General features: G+C 41.8%; 1 protein-coding gene across 1 annotated transcript in view; it reads right to left on the bottom strand.

The window, feature by feature from the left end:
• The window catches only part of SATB2 (SATB homeobox 2), a 181,496-nt gene that overhangs the window by 95,989 nt on the left and 71,700 nt on the right, over positions 1-13,807 (bottom strand). Inside the window, exons 4-5 of the mRNA XM_057303763.1 lie at positions 8,252-8,378; positions 6,949-7,072 (exon numbers count right to left, since the gene is read on the bottom strand). Of these exons, the coding sequence (XP_057159746.1) occupies positions 6,949-7,072; positions 8,252-8,378 (251 nt within the window). The remainder of the gene's footprint in view (positions 1-6,948; positions 7,073-8,251; positions 8,379-13,807) is intronic.

Genomic DNA, 13,807 nt, shown 5'->3' on the forward strand with positions numbered 1-13,807 from the left:
ATGGGTCTCTTAAGAAGGGAAACTAATTAATGAAAGAAAGCAAATATTCACCGCCACCTCCATCCACTGGTACAAACTCAACAGCGGATACTGCAACCAATTCTTCAAAGATGACACAAGGTGTGACAAAAGCAAAATATCAAGTTGTGACATTGGGCCCCTATAGGAGTTAATTAAGGAGCTTAGAATCAGAGAAAACTAAGGAACCTAAAGACAATTTCAACCTCAACAGGAAAAGCAAAACAATAAACACAGGTTAAGATGACTTGTACAATACCCTTGAAAAGACAGAGACCGGAGCACCCCTCCTCCTCCCCAAGAAAAGTAAGATAAAATAACTGGATATCCTTTACCACATTCTCCTTGGCTTAGCGAGATTTATTTGTTTGAATAGCAGTGTTATACTAAGAGTAGCTAAGCTGCAGATACATAATACACTTGCTATAAAAAAGAACATTTAAAAACCAAAGTGAATGGTTACACGTTCTGTCAGTAGGAATGCCCTGCCTTAGCAAGAAGAGCGTCAGAGTGGGGAGAGAAGCTGGCATCTCGTAGCTTCCCTTTCCACGTCTACGGGGGAGAGAGCATGATGCAGGCAATGAATAATATATGCATTTTTTGCTCATTTTCAGCCTTTTTATCCTGCTTTGTGGTATGCTAAATTACATATTAAACATGAGATTATAATGATACGTCCATCAAGTATAGTAACAGGAAAAACCTGATCTGGAGAAATTACTTTGTCATGAAAAATTCAGTTAATGTTATTTGGCAGCCTTCTGCTCTCCCTTTCTATCCCCATTTCCGAGCTATACTATCAGAATTGAAAACTCTGCCGTTCTAGTTGAAGGAAACACTTCCCCTGGGCTTCGGGGTATGACGGGACTACAGCCAAGAGCTCCTCCCCTAAGGTGCTGCTCATGGCACCGTCACCTGTGAAAGTGGGATGTTGCTACCTGCCTCAGAGGCTGTAAGGATTCAGAGAGATGATCTGTGTAAAAGGCCTGGCACAAGATACAGAGTCAATGAGTGTCAGCTTTCTCCCCTCCACGCAATCATTTCATATGTTCATGGCAATCACCCAGTTAGGGATTCCTTTCAAGCTGTCATCTGTAAACCTCCTTCAACAAGAGTCATGAGGTTGGGCCTTGAATGGAAACAAACTCACATGAAAATAACTAGAAGGGACAGTTGGCAACTGGTTAACACAAGACGGGATCCATCCCTACTACATACGTGAATTTAAAACGAAATGAAACAGATAGCTGGCAACTAGTTAAGACAATACTGGTCACACAGTTGATCAGTCTCTTGTCTGTAGATGAGCACATGGTCAATGTGTTTCTTCCACTAACCCAACTGGCTGCTTGAGTTCACTGCCCGATTATTTTAGCATAGTGTACATTCAAGCTGGTCTCTTAAGGATCCCCAAATGAGCAAGGCTTGCTCAGGATGACAGAAATAATTATCCTACAGTCTATGTCTTAAAAAGACTGCATAAACACCATATCACCATCATACTGGAAATCCAGTAACGTTTTCACGGTTCAATAACTTCTGCCAGTCATTGTGTTCCTCAAATATCTGGCAATAAAACCTCCGTTAAGGGCAGGGGACAGAGCTGCTTTAAAAAACATATCTATATGGGTGCCTGGGAGGTTCAGTCGGTTAAGCAGCTGCCTTTGGCTCAGGTTATGATTCCAGGGTCCTGGGATCCAGCCCCACGTTGGGCTCTCCGCTCAGTGGGGAGCCTGCTTCTCCCTCTCTCTGCCTCTCCTCCAGCTTGTGTACTCTCTTACTTGCTCGCTCAGTCTCTGTCTCTCAAATAAATAAAATCTTTAAAAAATATAAAATAAGAACATACCTATATGCTAAATGAAATAAGCCAGATAAAGAGATTAATATTTTATGATTCTACTTTTGAGGCAGTTAGAGCAAGTAAATTCATACAGAGAATAGAAGAGAGGCTACCTGAGGTTGGGGGTGAGGAGAGAGGAGTGGGGAGTTACTACACAATGGTTGTAGACTTTCTGTTTGGAGTGATGAAGAGTTTTTCGACATAGATAGGGGTGATGGTTGCACAACATTGTGAATGTAAATAATGCCACCAAATTGTAATCTTAAACAAGGTTAGAATGATAAACTTCATGTTATCACAAAAATAAATTTAAAAACCTATCTAGAGTCACAGAAAACATGCTCTGTTACGGGGGCTACAGGGAACACTGGAAGGTGCGTGCCTCTGCAAATTACTTGTTCTTCCACTGCAATTTTAAGTTAATAAGACTGTCTCTTTAGTCTTTCCATTAGATCATCATAATAACCAATGAGGTGGACAAGGAAGGTACTGTTAGCTCTACTTATTTTAATGGATCAAAACGCAGAGGACCTGGGATTTTGTCTTTCAAATCTTCCTTGAATAAAAATAAGTAAGCCACAGAAAGACATGTTCATAACGTTTCCAAATCAGAACAGTTAGTTAGAGAAGACTATTTAATAAGAGACCTATGCCTAAGGTATGGTACGTTAGGATGCTTGGCACAGACTAGAGGGCTGGAGGGAGAGGCTGGAAGTGGTGACTCAAACGAAAACAAACTCACATGAAATGTGAGGGGGGCATCAGAGGAAAAGGAAGAGGCCGTCAGCGCTGAAACATATTTGGAAAGGTGAAATCAAAAATAAATACATAGACACACAAATACAACCTCTACTTTCCAAGCACTTGGCCAGACAGAGAATAGCAAAATCATGAATTCTCTCCCTTTAAATATATATGCCTCAGCCTGCAATTGTTGCCCTTTTATGGACTTTTCCACTTTTCTTCTGCCTTCAAAGGCTGCTCTTTTGAACTGTAGAACACTGGGATGTTAGAGAAAATATACACTAGCCATTGAATCATCACTCCTTTATGCAATCACCACACTTGAATGAGGAAACACCTAGTATGGTTTGGTTTGGAGGTAACAGGTAGAGTTTCTTCAAAAACAGCCAGTTTTTTAACTCCTGAATGCAGTCTATCTCACACAGTCCAATAAGCTACTCTCCCCTTTGAAGTAAGCAGTACTCTTCTTCCTAGGTTGAAAGCTATATTCCTCTCTCATCTTCCCCACTGCATCCCCAGCCCATGGCAAAGTGCCTGACTCCTAACTGGGACTCCAGCGATGTTGGTGGAATACATTGTTGAAGTACTGTTTCACCTTCGCAGAACAAAAATGCATTCTTCTTCGAATTATGTAGGTTGAACCTTAAAAAATGCATGTGCCTGTTCTATGACAACCACAAACAAAACAGGTGAGCTTATCCCCACACTGAAATGCAATCTAGCTATGCAACTGAACTGAAAAATCTGGAATGTTTAAGGATAACAGCTGTAGGATTAATGCTGGGGCCCATATGACATGCCTATGCTCACTGAGGACTACCCCAGTAAGATTTCCCATAGTCACACCGCATACCAGAAGCCTAAATCAAATCTCCCCCAAATTTAAGTAATAGAACTGAGCCCCATTTGACTGAAAATGTACTGGGCATCGACCACCAAATTACTGTATTCACTGTTTCTAGTTCAAAACATTTTAGGGCTGCCAAGAACACCATAAAAATAATAAAACTTTACAGTTTATAGCACTTTCTAAAACATTTTTATACTTAATTCATTAAACACATTACAGCAGTGGTTCTCAACCAAGAGTGATTTACTCCCCTCCTAGGACATTTGGCAATGTGTGGAGACATTCAGGTTGTCATAAATGGGGGGAGGGGGATGGTGGCATGCTACTGGCATCTAGTGGGTAGAGGCCAGGGATGCTGCTACATGTCCTGCAATACACAGACAGCCCCCTCCCCAGAGAGTTATTTACCCAAAAGATGAATAGGGTCAAGCTGAGAACTCCTGCATCAGAATAACAACTACTTGCAAGACATATACAGTGCTGAATGCCGAGAGAGTGAAGATGAACAAGACACGGTCAGCCCATCAAGCGAGGAGAACTGGCAGGGGGCACTGACAATAGGATGTGACACGCGCTACGACAGGGGCGTGTATGAGAGGCTACCAAGGGCAGAAGAAGCAACTGCTTCAACCAGGAGGTCAGGGTACTTCCCCAGCAGTGACTTTCCAGCTGGAATGTGCAAGATGACTTCATCAAGCGGCGGACAGCACTGCATGCTAGCCAGGAGAAATCGCATATGCAAAAGCAAGTGTCAAACCGAAGGACTCTGGAGTCACCAGCATTGTATGCGGGGCTACCAAAGCCAGAGACTAACACGGTGTGTCTCCCTGGAAGGCCAATCTCACAGGGACAGAAGGAGAATTTAACAGGTAAAGTGATTTTTATGGCATTTAAAAAATATCAAGAACACAGGGATATGGAGTAGAATATAAATTTTCATGATTTTTTTAAAAATAACACAAGAAGTTGCGTTGTTAGACTTGTAATGCTAAGGGTACTAGTTGGGTTGCTACCACCCTCAGGGATATTTTGGTGACATTTGAGCAATGGCAAATGTTCCAAGATAATTAACTCCATGTGTTTGGAGCACAAAGAGGATGCAGGTAAAAGGAGGAAGGTGGTGGCTCTGGTGAGAAATCAGGCTGGACAGTATCATCTTAACAATTCTTTTTTTTTTTTTTTTTTCATCTTAACAATTCTTATAGGCTATGTTAGCAGTCTGCACCTCCTTCTGAGGAGGGCAGGAGCAGTCACTGGAGGCTTGGAGAGGAGGAAATGGCAAGATCTCAGTGTTGGGAAAATAAGAGACAGGAGAAAGGTTAAGGTTATGAGGCAATTAAGCCTAAATAGGGCAATGGCACAAAGGAGGAAGATTTCAGACACGAAGGCAGTAGAATCCACAGGATCAAACTTGAGAGTGATAGAGAAGAAACTTTTTTAGGTTGGGCAGCCAGAGGGGCAAGTAATCAGATAGAAAATGGGGGGAGAAAGAGGTTTTTATGGTAGGGGTAAAGGTGATCCCATTCAAGCCTCAAGACAGCCCTGTAAATTATATGAAATATGTATAGAGACAGCCATGCCCAGTTTCCAGAGGAACTCAATAAGCCTCCAGAAGTAGATGGGCTTGCCCAGCATCACACATCCAGCAAAAAAGAAGGGAGATGGCAGCCAGCGCTCTCAGCTCCTGATCTGGGTTCTTTCCACTCATGCCGTTTTTCTAGTCACATTTTACAGTTATAACTAAACCTGATAATCATGATAGATCAGTTTTGACCAATTTCCATTGGCTGTAACAGCCCTGGATACAATTCTAAACTGGTGATATTAAGTTGGGAGCTTCTCCACTTTCAAGCAAAGCCCATTTTGACTTCCATGTAAATACGAGAGATAATTAATTGTGATTAACTGTGAAATTCAGGACAAATGATTGAATTTGAATTTTTTTCCCCTAAACTGTTCTTTATCAATCCCTGTATATGATCAGAATAACTTAAAGTTTGTATTTTTATAACTTCATAAGCAATCGCATTGGAAGAAATCAAAATCCTCGGACAAGTGTTAGCACCTACATACTCACCTACACGTAGGTACTGAAATGGCCTGTGTGAAAGCTGTAAGTTCAAGAGGAGGTGCACAACTGATGGTCAAGAGACACCCACTCCTTTCTATCTAGCTAACTACTTCTCAGATGCATGCCTTCTTGAGTATTTGGAAGCAAAAATATTAATAGCATGCTTTATCTCAGAGGATTTAAAGTCCAAAACATGCTCCAAACACACATAAAAAATATTCAGTTCACACCAACAATATCATGTCTCAATATTAATAGCTGATACTATTAATGGAGCATCATTGGATGCCAGGCACCAGGCCAAGAATTTGTGTGATTTATCTCACTTACTCCTCATTATATGACTTAGAACTATGACTATCCTGGTTTTACTGACAAAGAAATAGGCTCATAGAGGTGAGGTCATAGAGGCTTGTGAGCCAGGACATGAATCCAGATCGAACTGATTCCAGAAGGCATGCTCTTAACCACCAGGCTTCCTGCTTCCCCCAAAGACTCTATTATCCGAGAACACAGCTCAGGGCACATCAAGTTTCTATGGTTCTTGTCACCTTCCCTTGAACTTGACAGACATGTAATTAGTCCATTGTCTTAAATCAAGTGTAACAACTCACACAGGAAATGCATTTCCATTCATAGCTTTAAACAATGTCAACCTGAGTTCATGTCATAGCAGTCCTAAGCCACTGACCCTAGCCACCAAAATATCACCTGATCATTAGAAAAAGTGGGTCCCTCGCCCATGAACACAAATGGAAAAGGCAGCCCTTTCCTACGCTGTTCCTTCCTTTGATCCTGTCTACCTCTTATTTTTGTGGCTTGTTTTAGTTTCTCATCAGTTCATTAAAAATGGAGTATTGCTTTTTCTCAGGATGCATTTTCACATGGTAAATCCATGTGTAAACGTGTATGATGTAAAGATCATCTCTCTTTGCTAGCCAAGGGAAACGCTCAATAGATAAATAAAAAATAATTAAGATGGGTCTGACATGGTTGACTCCTTCCATTGACTAAGTAAAGGAATGGTCTGGAGCCTGAGACTTTGCAGGGGAGATCTGGATTAGGATCTCAACTTGCCACTTAGCCTATTGAGTAAGCTTAGAAAGGTAAAGTGCTTCTCTGAGTCTTGATTTCTTGATATATAAAATGGAGACCCTGGTACCTACCTCCTGTGACAGACATCACAAGCTAAAGATTATAAATGTGAAACGTTTTATTACCTGCTCATGACATCAAAGCTCTCAGTAAGTGATAACTTCTACTCTACAACATAAAGCACCACAGCCTCCCTATTTTTTCCACCTGAAGTAGAGTGTGACTATACTGAAAGACAGAAGACAGCTGTCTGAGCAGGACTGCCTCTCCCACTACATAGTCCACGAGTAGCTTTCCAGGTTCCCCAGAACCCCACCTGGATATACTGACCTGGGAGAGAGGGCATTCTTTGGCTAATGTGCTCTGGTTCATCTCTTTGAGCAGTTCCTTTAAGGCATTGCGGACTGTGGCATGGTTCCACTGCTCCGCAGGCAAGTCTTCCAACTTCGAACAACTGGGAAACAGAGCAAGAATGAACAACACACAAAACTTAACGGAAGGCTCTGGCTGCAGAGGGAACAGAGTGGGACGGTCACTCCCGGGTCCTCTGCCAGCAGGGGGAAAACCACTAAAGATCACGGTCTAATGTGGGCCCTGAACGAGGGAAAGGGAGCAAAACTGCTTCTCCAGGGCTTGGACAGAGCCCAACTAGACTTCTTTAAGTTTGTTTTCATACTCGCTTAAGAAAAATAGTCACTTCAGATATGAAGAGCTGCTAATATTTTAAAACATGGTTTTTCCAGTTTGTTGAAGAAAATGGCATGGCAATGTGATTATAAACATCCACAATACAAGTTTAATTATTGGACATCCATAAGGTTAAATGCAGACAAATGGTTCATCATATTCAAAGGGTGAAGGCCACTCTTCACTCTCTTGGAACAATTCGGAGATATTGTTTTCCTAACCAAAAATCACTTTTAAGAGAGGACACTAAAGCCTTCCTAGACAAGGATGGGGATGTTGGGGCCCTACTAAAGTATACATTCTCTGAAATGAGCAAATTCAAAATCCTTACACTAAAGGACATTTCTTAAATCCTAGGACTTACAGTCACTTTACAATACAAGACGCTGCAGAGAACTAGATGCTTTAGAGGCATAACTTGTTCTGGATGCTGTACCTGAAAAAATTCATTTCCAGAACCTCTGGAGGCCACAGAGTGTGCTTCTTTAAGGCAGCCACCAGAAAGGAAGAAAAAGATACCCAGTGCCAGCACCTTCCTGGTAAGCCTGCTACACAGGGACAGAACTCAGCCCTCAAAACACAAACCCGAAAACAGCAGAAGTGTTTATTCTTCAAATAGTATGTGCTAAGCATTAAACAGAGAACCCATTAAATTAGAGGCTGTGGAAAGTTCCCCTTTAAGGGCCACAGATTTTTAATGATTTATCAAGCCTCCCCTAGGTTACCACTTCACTGCTTCTGAAAACAAAACATAAAACGTTGGAATGTGGACTATAAAGACGCCTGGTGAAGTGTCCCTCCTTCCCTCCTCTCTCTCCCCCTTTTTTTTTTCCATTTCATCCAACGTCTAGAAATTAACAAAGACAGGACGTGCTAACGTCGGCAGCGACTCTGATGGACGAGCAGCTCCACGAGCAAGGAAGGGCAGATGTTCAGAGACACCCACCTTTGTAATTGGATTTTCAACGTCACCACATGATAGACATCCTGCAGCATGTCGGCCACTGTTGCGTCGGGTGCATCTGTCACATAGCTGAGGGGGAGCGGGTTCCACCTCCCCAGCTTGATTATTCCTGCAAAGAGAAGAACAACACAGTAAACACATTTCTGCTGTTTATTAAACCTTCTCGTTGTTTGCTCAGTGTTCAGAAGGTCGTTCAATAGTCAACATTCAAGGCCCACTCAGAGATATTTTACAACCCAGTGCAATAACCTATTTCTTTCTGGCTGACAGCTGAGTTAACTATGCAGGAAGATGGGAATGAAAGGATGAGGTTTAATCGCGGACAATCAGTTCTTTTATGTTTTCCTGTTTCTTAAATTACTTAGAAAACCATACGGATACTTCCTTCCCCCAAAGTCTTGTTTCACATTCTAACTTAAGACTGATGCTAAATATACCGGACTGCTGATTTCATAGACAAAAAAAAAAAAAAGAAAGAAAGAAAGAAAAAGAAAAAAGAAAAAAAAGAAAGCCTTAAGTAAATATAAGATTTGGTTTTGAATTGTACAAGAAAATTCCTGTGTGTGGGCTCAGCACACACACAGTCACATCCTGACTGTGGTGTGATCCCCAGTGCAAACAGTACTTGGAGCTGATGAAGCAGTTCGAGTTCACTTCCAGATTCGTGTTTCACCAGGCAGAGGGGTTATTTTCCAACAGCACAATGACTGACCACAGGTCAGAAATAGCAGAGATGCCTTCAACTTCCTTTTTTTTTTTTTTTTTAATTTTATTCCTCTGCTCTTTTTAGAGTGACAATGGTACCATTTCCCTGTAGGTTTCCTGCTGCATATGGTAAACATGCATGACAATGGCGAGAGAGTAAAAATCTTGGTCAAACTTGGGCTACATAGAGCAGTGACTTTAGGAATACCCTGTGACAAGAAGATTCGTTGGACAGCTTCAGCAACACGTGATGAAAATGCTAACTTATTCATAAGATGGACCCATCTTGTCTGGTGCATAAGGGTACGCATAATGTTGCTGAAGAAAAATGAAGAAAAACCCATTTGAAAACACAGCGTAACAAAAATTTTACTTGTATGTAATGAAAAATCCGACAGTCCCCAAGATGTCAAATTGTCACACAGAAGAAACAGCTGTTTCAGTGAAAGAAAAGGAACAGAGTCTTTTTTTGACAATACAGGTGAGTCCAACTACACTGTTCTTTCAAAATATTTTTTATCATCAAAGAGAGAGAACACCTGCATACTCAAGTGAACTTTTAAAAGCTTCACAAAATAATGCTTTATAGCTATGGAGTAAAATTCCAATAATAGGAAATGAACTTTCTGGTCAGGGCACGTCCTGTCCAAGATGAAATAAATGAATGCGCAATGCTTGACATAATGCTTGAAAACAGGGAATAAACAGAACAAAAATATTAAAATGATGCACTGTTTCAGTATTAAGATTTAACAATCTGGTGCTGAATATGGTGCAGTATAAATAGTGCCTGGACTCAGATCCAGTAAAGTAACACAGCTCTCATTCATAGTACCGTATGTCTCCAGTTCTGGCTCCTTAAGTCACATTTCACTTGCCAAGAAAAGCTGTTTTCTTGTGGGGATAGTTTTGCTAACATTCTCTCTCATGACAATGAAAAGTGCACAGCAACGCCGCATAAAGTAGCCGTGAAATGAACATCCAGGGCCCACTGGACAGCCACCCATGAGAGGCTGGCTCTGCGGCCTTGCTTCTTCCACTCCTTCTGACATTTGAAAATTACTAAAGATGGTAACATACAACGTGTCTCACGTATTTCGTTTTTTAAAAAATCACTACATAATTTTAAATCCCTTTAAAAAAATCATTAACATGATAGCCCATAAGCTGAGTATAAATCGACCATATTTCAAAGACGTGGTATATTTCATTGTAAGAGACTGGAAGGAGGGGAAAATGAAGTCAGCAATTGCACCCTATGCCAGACAAGTAGAAGAAGCCGACTGTGTGGGTGATTTCGGTGGCCAAGAACACAAGGGTAATGTGAAGCCCACCACTTCTGCAAACTGCCGAGCACAAGGCTGGAGGAGGCTCCTGCGTGCTGCTGTGTGTGCATGCCACTGCGTGCTGCTGTGTGTGCATGCCACTGCGTGCTGCTGTGTGTGCATGCCACTGCTCACTCCTTTTTATCGCTGAGTAGCGTTCCGCTGTAGGAACAGACCACAAAGCAGTCAGACACAACAGAGTATCTCTGTATGATTAAATTTATATAAAACACAAGAACAGGCAAGACTACCGGACTAATCTATGGGGACTGAAGTCAGAAAATGGTTACCTCCGGACAGCAGGGGCAACTGACTAGGAGGAAACGCAAGGGGATTTTCTTGTTTTGGCTGCTGGTTGCATGGGCATAAAAACTGTCAAATTCATCAAATGCAACACCTAATATGCATACATTTTACTGTGCATAAATTGTACCTCAATACAAAAAAGGGTATTGGGAGAGGGATCTCTGCAGGAAACGACAGACAAATCAGTCTACTGGAAATAGTAATCTCCATTTACGTGAATTCTCTCCCCACCTTGATGAGCTGGAAGAAGACTTGTCTGGGCTGGAATGAGACACACACAGGTGTCTTCACACACTTAATACCTCCACAGAGAGCAGCTGCTACAGGTTGGTTTCTACATCTTGGAAGAGAGCTGTTGGCACATGCTATTTTCAAGCAATGGGAAGTGGCATGTGCTTTCTCTTTTTCACACCATATTGAATAACCTGCATGGTCCTGGAAGTCACTTTCTTTGCTCTACTATCTACCAGGGTCTGCAGGTGCAAGATCTGCTAGGACAGCTAAGGCTGTTCTCCTCCAGCCAGGCAGGCACATGGAGTAACTCTTTTTAAAAAGCCTTTCCTCCAAACAGGGTCTTTGTCTAATGGATGAACCCTCTTTGGAAATACATCCCTTAAATACTGTCTTCCTACCCCAACACAAAATAGACAAAAATATTACCTGGGCTAGAAGTCAAATGTTAACTGAGGAAATCAAACTGGGAAGCACTATAACACAGTGCCTAAGAATGCAGGCTTCCAAGTGAAACTGCCTCTGTTCACACCCCGGCTCCTCCACCTACTGTGTAACCCCAGGAAGTTACTTCATTTCTCCATGCCTCAGTCCTCTCTCTATCAATGGAACAATAAAAGTATTGACCTCATTGGAATATCGTGCAGATGAAATGTAAAGCCCTTAGTATAGAGCCTGGATATAATTAATCTCAACAATTAGCTCTTTACACCACTTATTCAGACATTTTTAATGCTTCTTTAAAAAAAAGACATAGTCAACTTATGACTCAAGTTTGTTTGTTTTTTTAATGACTTCATTATCTTTCAATCTTTAATTGGGTCATATGCCTGTAAAAGGCCCTCATGATTTTATATCAAAAAGGAGGACTGCACATCAGTTATGTTCCTCCTCCCTCTACTCCCACCTTCCCCACTGCCTCCTCCTCTCAGCTCTACCACCCTTGCCGCTCGGTGCCTCCTTTCCTTTCACCCAGAAGTAGGTTCAGATCTCCCCTACTTTCAGAGTAACAAAAACATGACAACAGTCTCATGCCCTTCAGTCTCTCGTTTTTTTGCACTACCGGATATACTGGAAGAGCATGTCCAATTCTCCATCGGACTTTCACCACCTAGATATCTATGTTCAACTCCTTCCAAGAGGAAATGGAGGTTCAGAAGGGTTGCATTACCTTGAGTGGTACCACCAAGGCAATAACTAAACCCAGATTCACTTCAAATACCACACTCTCGCTCTTCCTAGTATCCTGTAAGTCACAGTGGTTCAAGTGCAAAGCACAGAAGACTGGAAAAGAGCCTCGCTCCAACTCTGGAAGGCCCTGAATCCCCAACTCAGAAAGACACAGGGTTAGAGGTCAGGGGTGAGGCCGAGAGTCAGAGTGCAGCCTCCTCTGCTTGTTCGCTGTGAGACTTTGGGGGAGTTCTGTCGTCTCTCCATGTCTCTGTTTCCATTATCTGTAAAATGGGGATAAAAACAATGCCTACCCTTGAGGGGTGTCATGAGGCTTTAAATGAGAATGAGAATCTAGCACTAGGATTGACCCACAGTGCATGCTCAGTGAACATTAAGGGGGAAGTAGATCCCTGGGAGGTTTTGAGTGTAGACGTAACAGCACCAAAGCAAAGTGATAGGAAGATTAATCTATAGTAAATGCAGGTGGATTAAAAGAAGGCAACATTCTAAGGGGGGAAAAAGAGCTGAGAAATCCAGACAGGTGTGTCTAAATATAACCATTAACAGCCTCTTCCTCGCTCGCTCTGTGGAGGGATACAGACCCCACCCATTATTACAGTGCAGCAAAGGCTTACAAAGAAAGAACAGGCCTTGGGCCTGCTGGGGATATCTGACTCGCAGTGCCGGAGAAACCTCAATAAAAACAGCCGAACTTTAAGTATACGGACAGAATTGTCAACCCTCACACTTTATGAGTAGGCTTTACAATCCCTATCTGAAAAGTGAACAGCTAATGATTACAGTAGATAGCACTGCACGCACGCACACACACAGCCAGGCACACAGTGAATGCTCAATAAATGACAACTCCCATTTCTTCCCTGAATACACTTCACACTCTCACTGTGAAGTACCGATTCCCAACATTCACTTCTAGAAATAGTACACATTCTTCAAATTCTCCCCGAAAATAATTCCAACTCTGATCAACACAGCCTTTTCTCTACGTAGCATCGCAGTAAATATTCTTGGTCAGTCTGTCTATCTTATAAAGAACTTACTTTATCACAATACTCTTTTATGTTACTTTACAGTTTGTGAAGTGTTTTTTTGGTTTTTGTTTTTTTTTTCCCCCAAAGCATTAGTTCATCCTCATGAGGACAGCAAGGGGTCAGTATTATACCTGGAAGTGAGCTGAAGAGTGCCTTTTCAAGCACATCAGTTGATGACAGCCAGGCAAGTTTTCTAGCTACTGGACCAAAAACCTTTCTTCTCAGCTCTGCTCATGTGCCAATGCTCAACGACACGATGGGCCTCTGGAGAGCCTGGTCACAGCTTCTCCACAGTCACGTATCAGACAGGGTCTTGATATTTAAACAGCAGAATGTAAGAGACCAATGAGCAAACAGGCGACAGGCTCAAAAGACTGAAAAGCCAGCTACACTTGAAACTTCTCTACAAAAAATGATCTCCCACAGCAGTGCCATTTCAGACATAAACATTTCCCAAATCGTCTTTCCTATTTCCAAGGAATTTATCTTCTGCAAACATTTACAAAATGCCTGGTGCTGAGGACTATTACAGATATAGTTTCAAGGTCTCTGAGTCACAAATTATGGGACCTTATTTGGGGTTTTAAATTCATAAAAATGTTAACATGATTGAATCGAGTGCAATATAAATAAAATTGTTTCTATCCAGACAAATATTTTCCCTAAAATACAAAGGACCTATATGTACTCTTTGTGTAATGCCTTTAGACCAAATAACGAAATGCAATTGTAGGTAAATTTCTCAT

The sequence above is a fragment of the Ursus arctos genome, unplaced genomic scaffold, assembly GCF_023065955.2.
Source record: "Ursus arctos isolate Adak ecotype North America unplaced genomic scaffold, UrsArc2.0 scaffold_1, whole genome shotgun sequence".
NCBI classification, from domain to species: Eukaryota; Metazoa; Chordata; class Mammalia; order Carnivora; family Ursidae; genus Ursus; species Ursus arctos.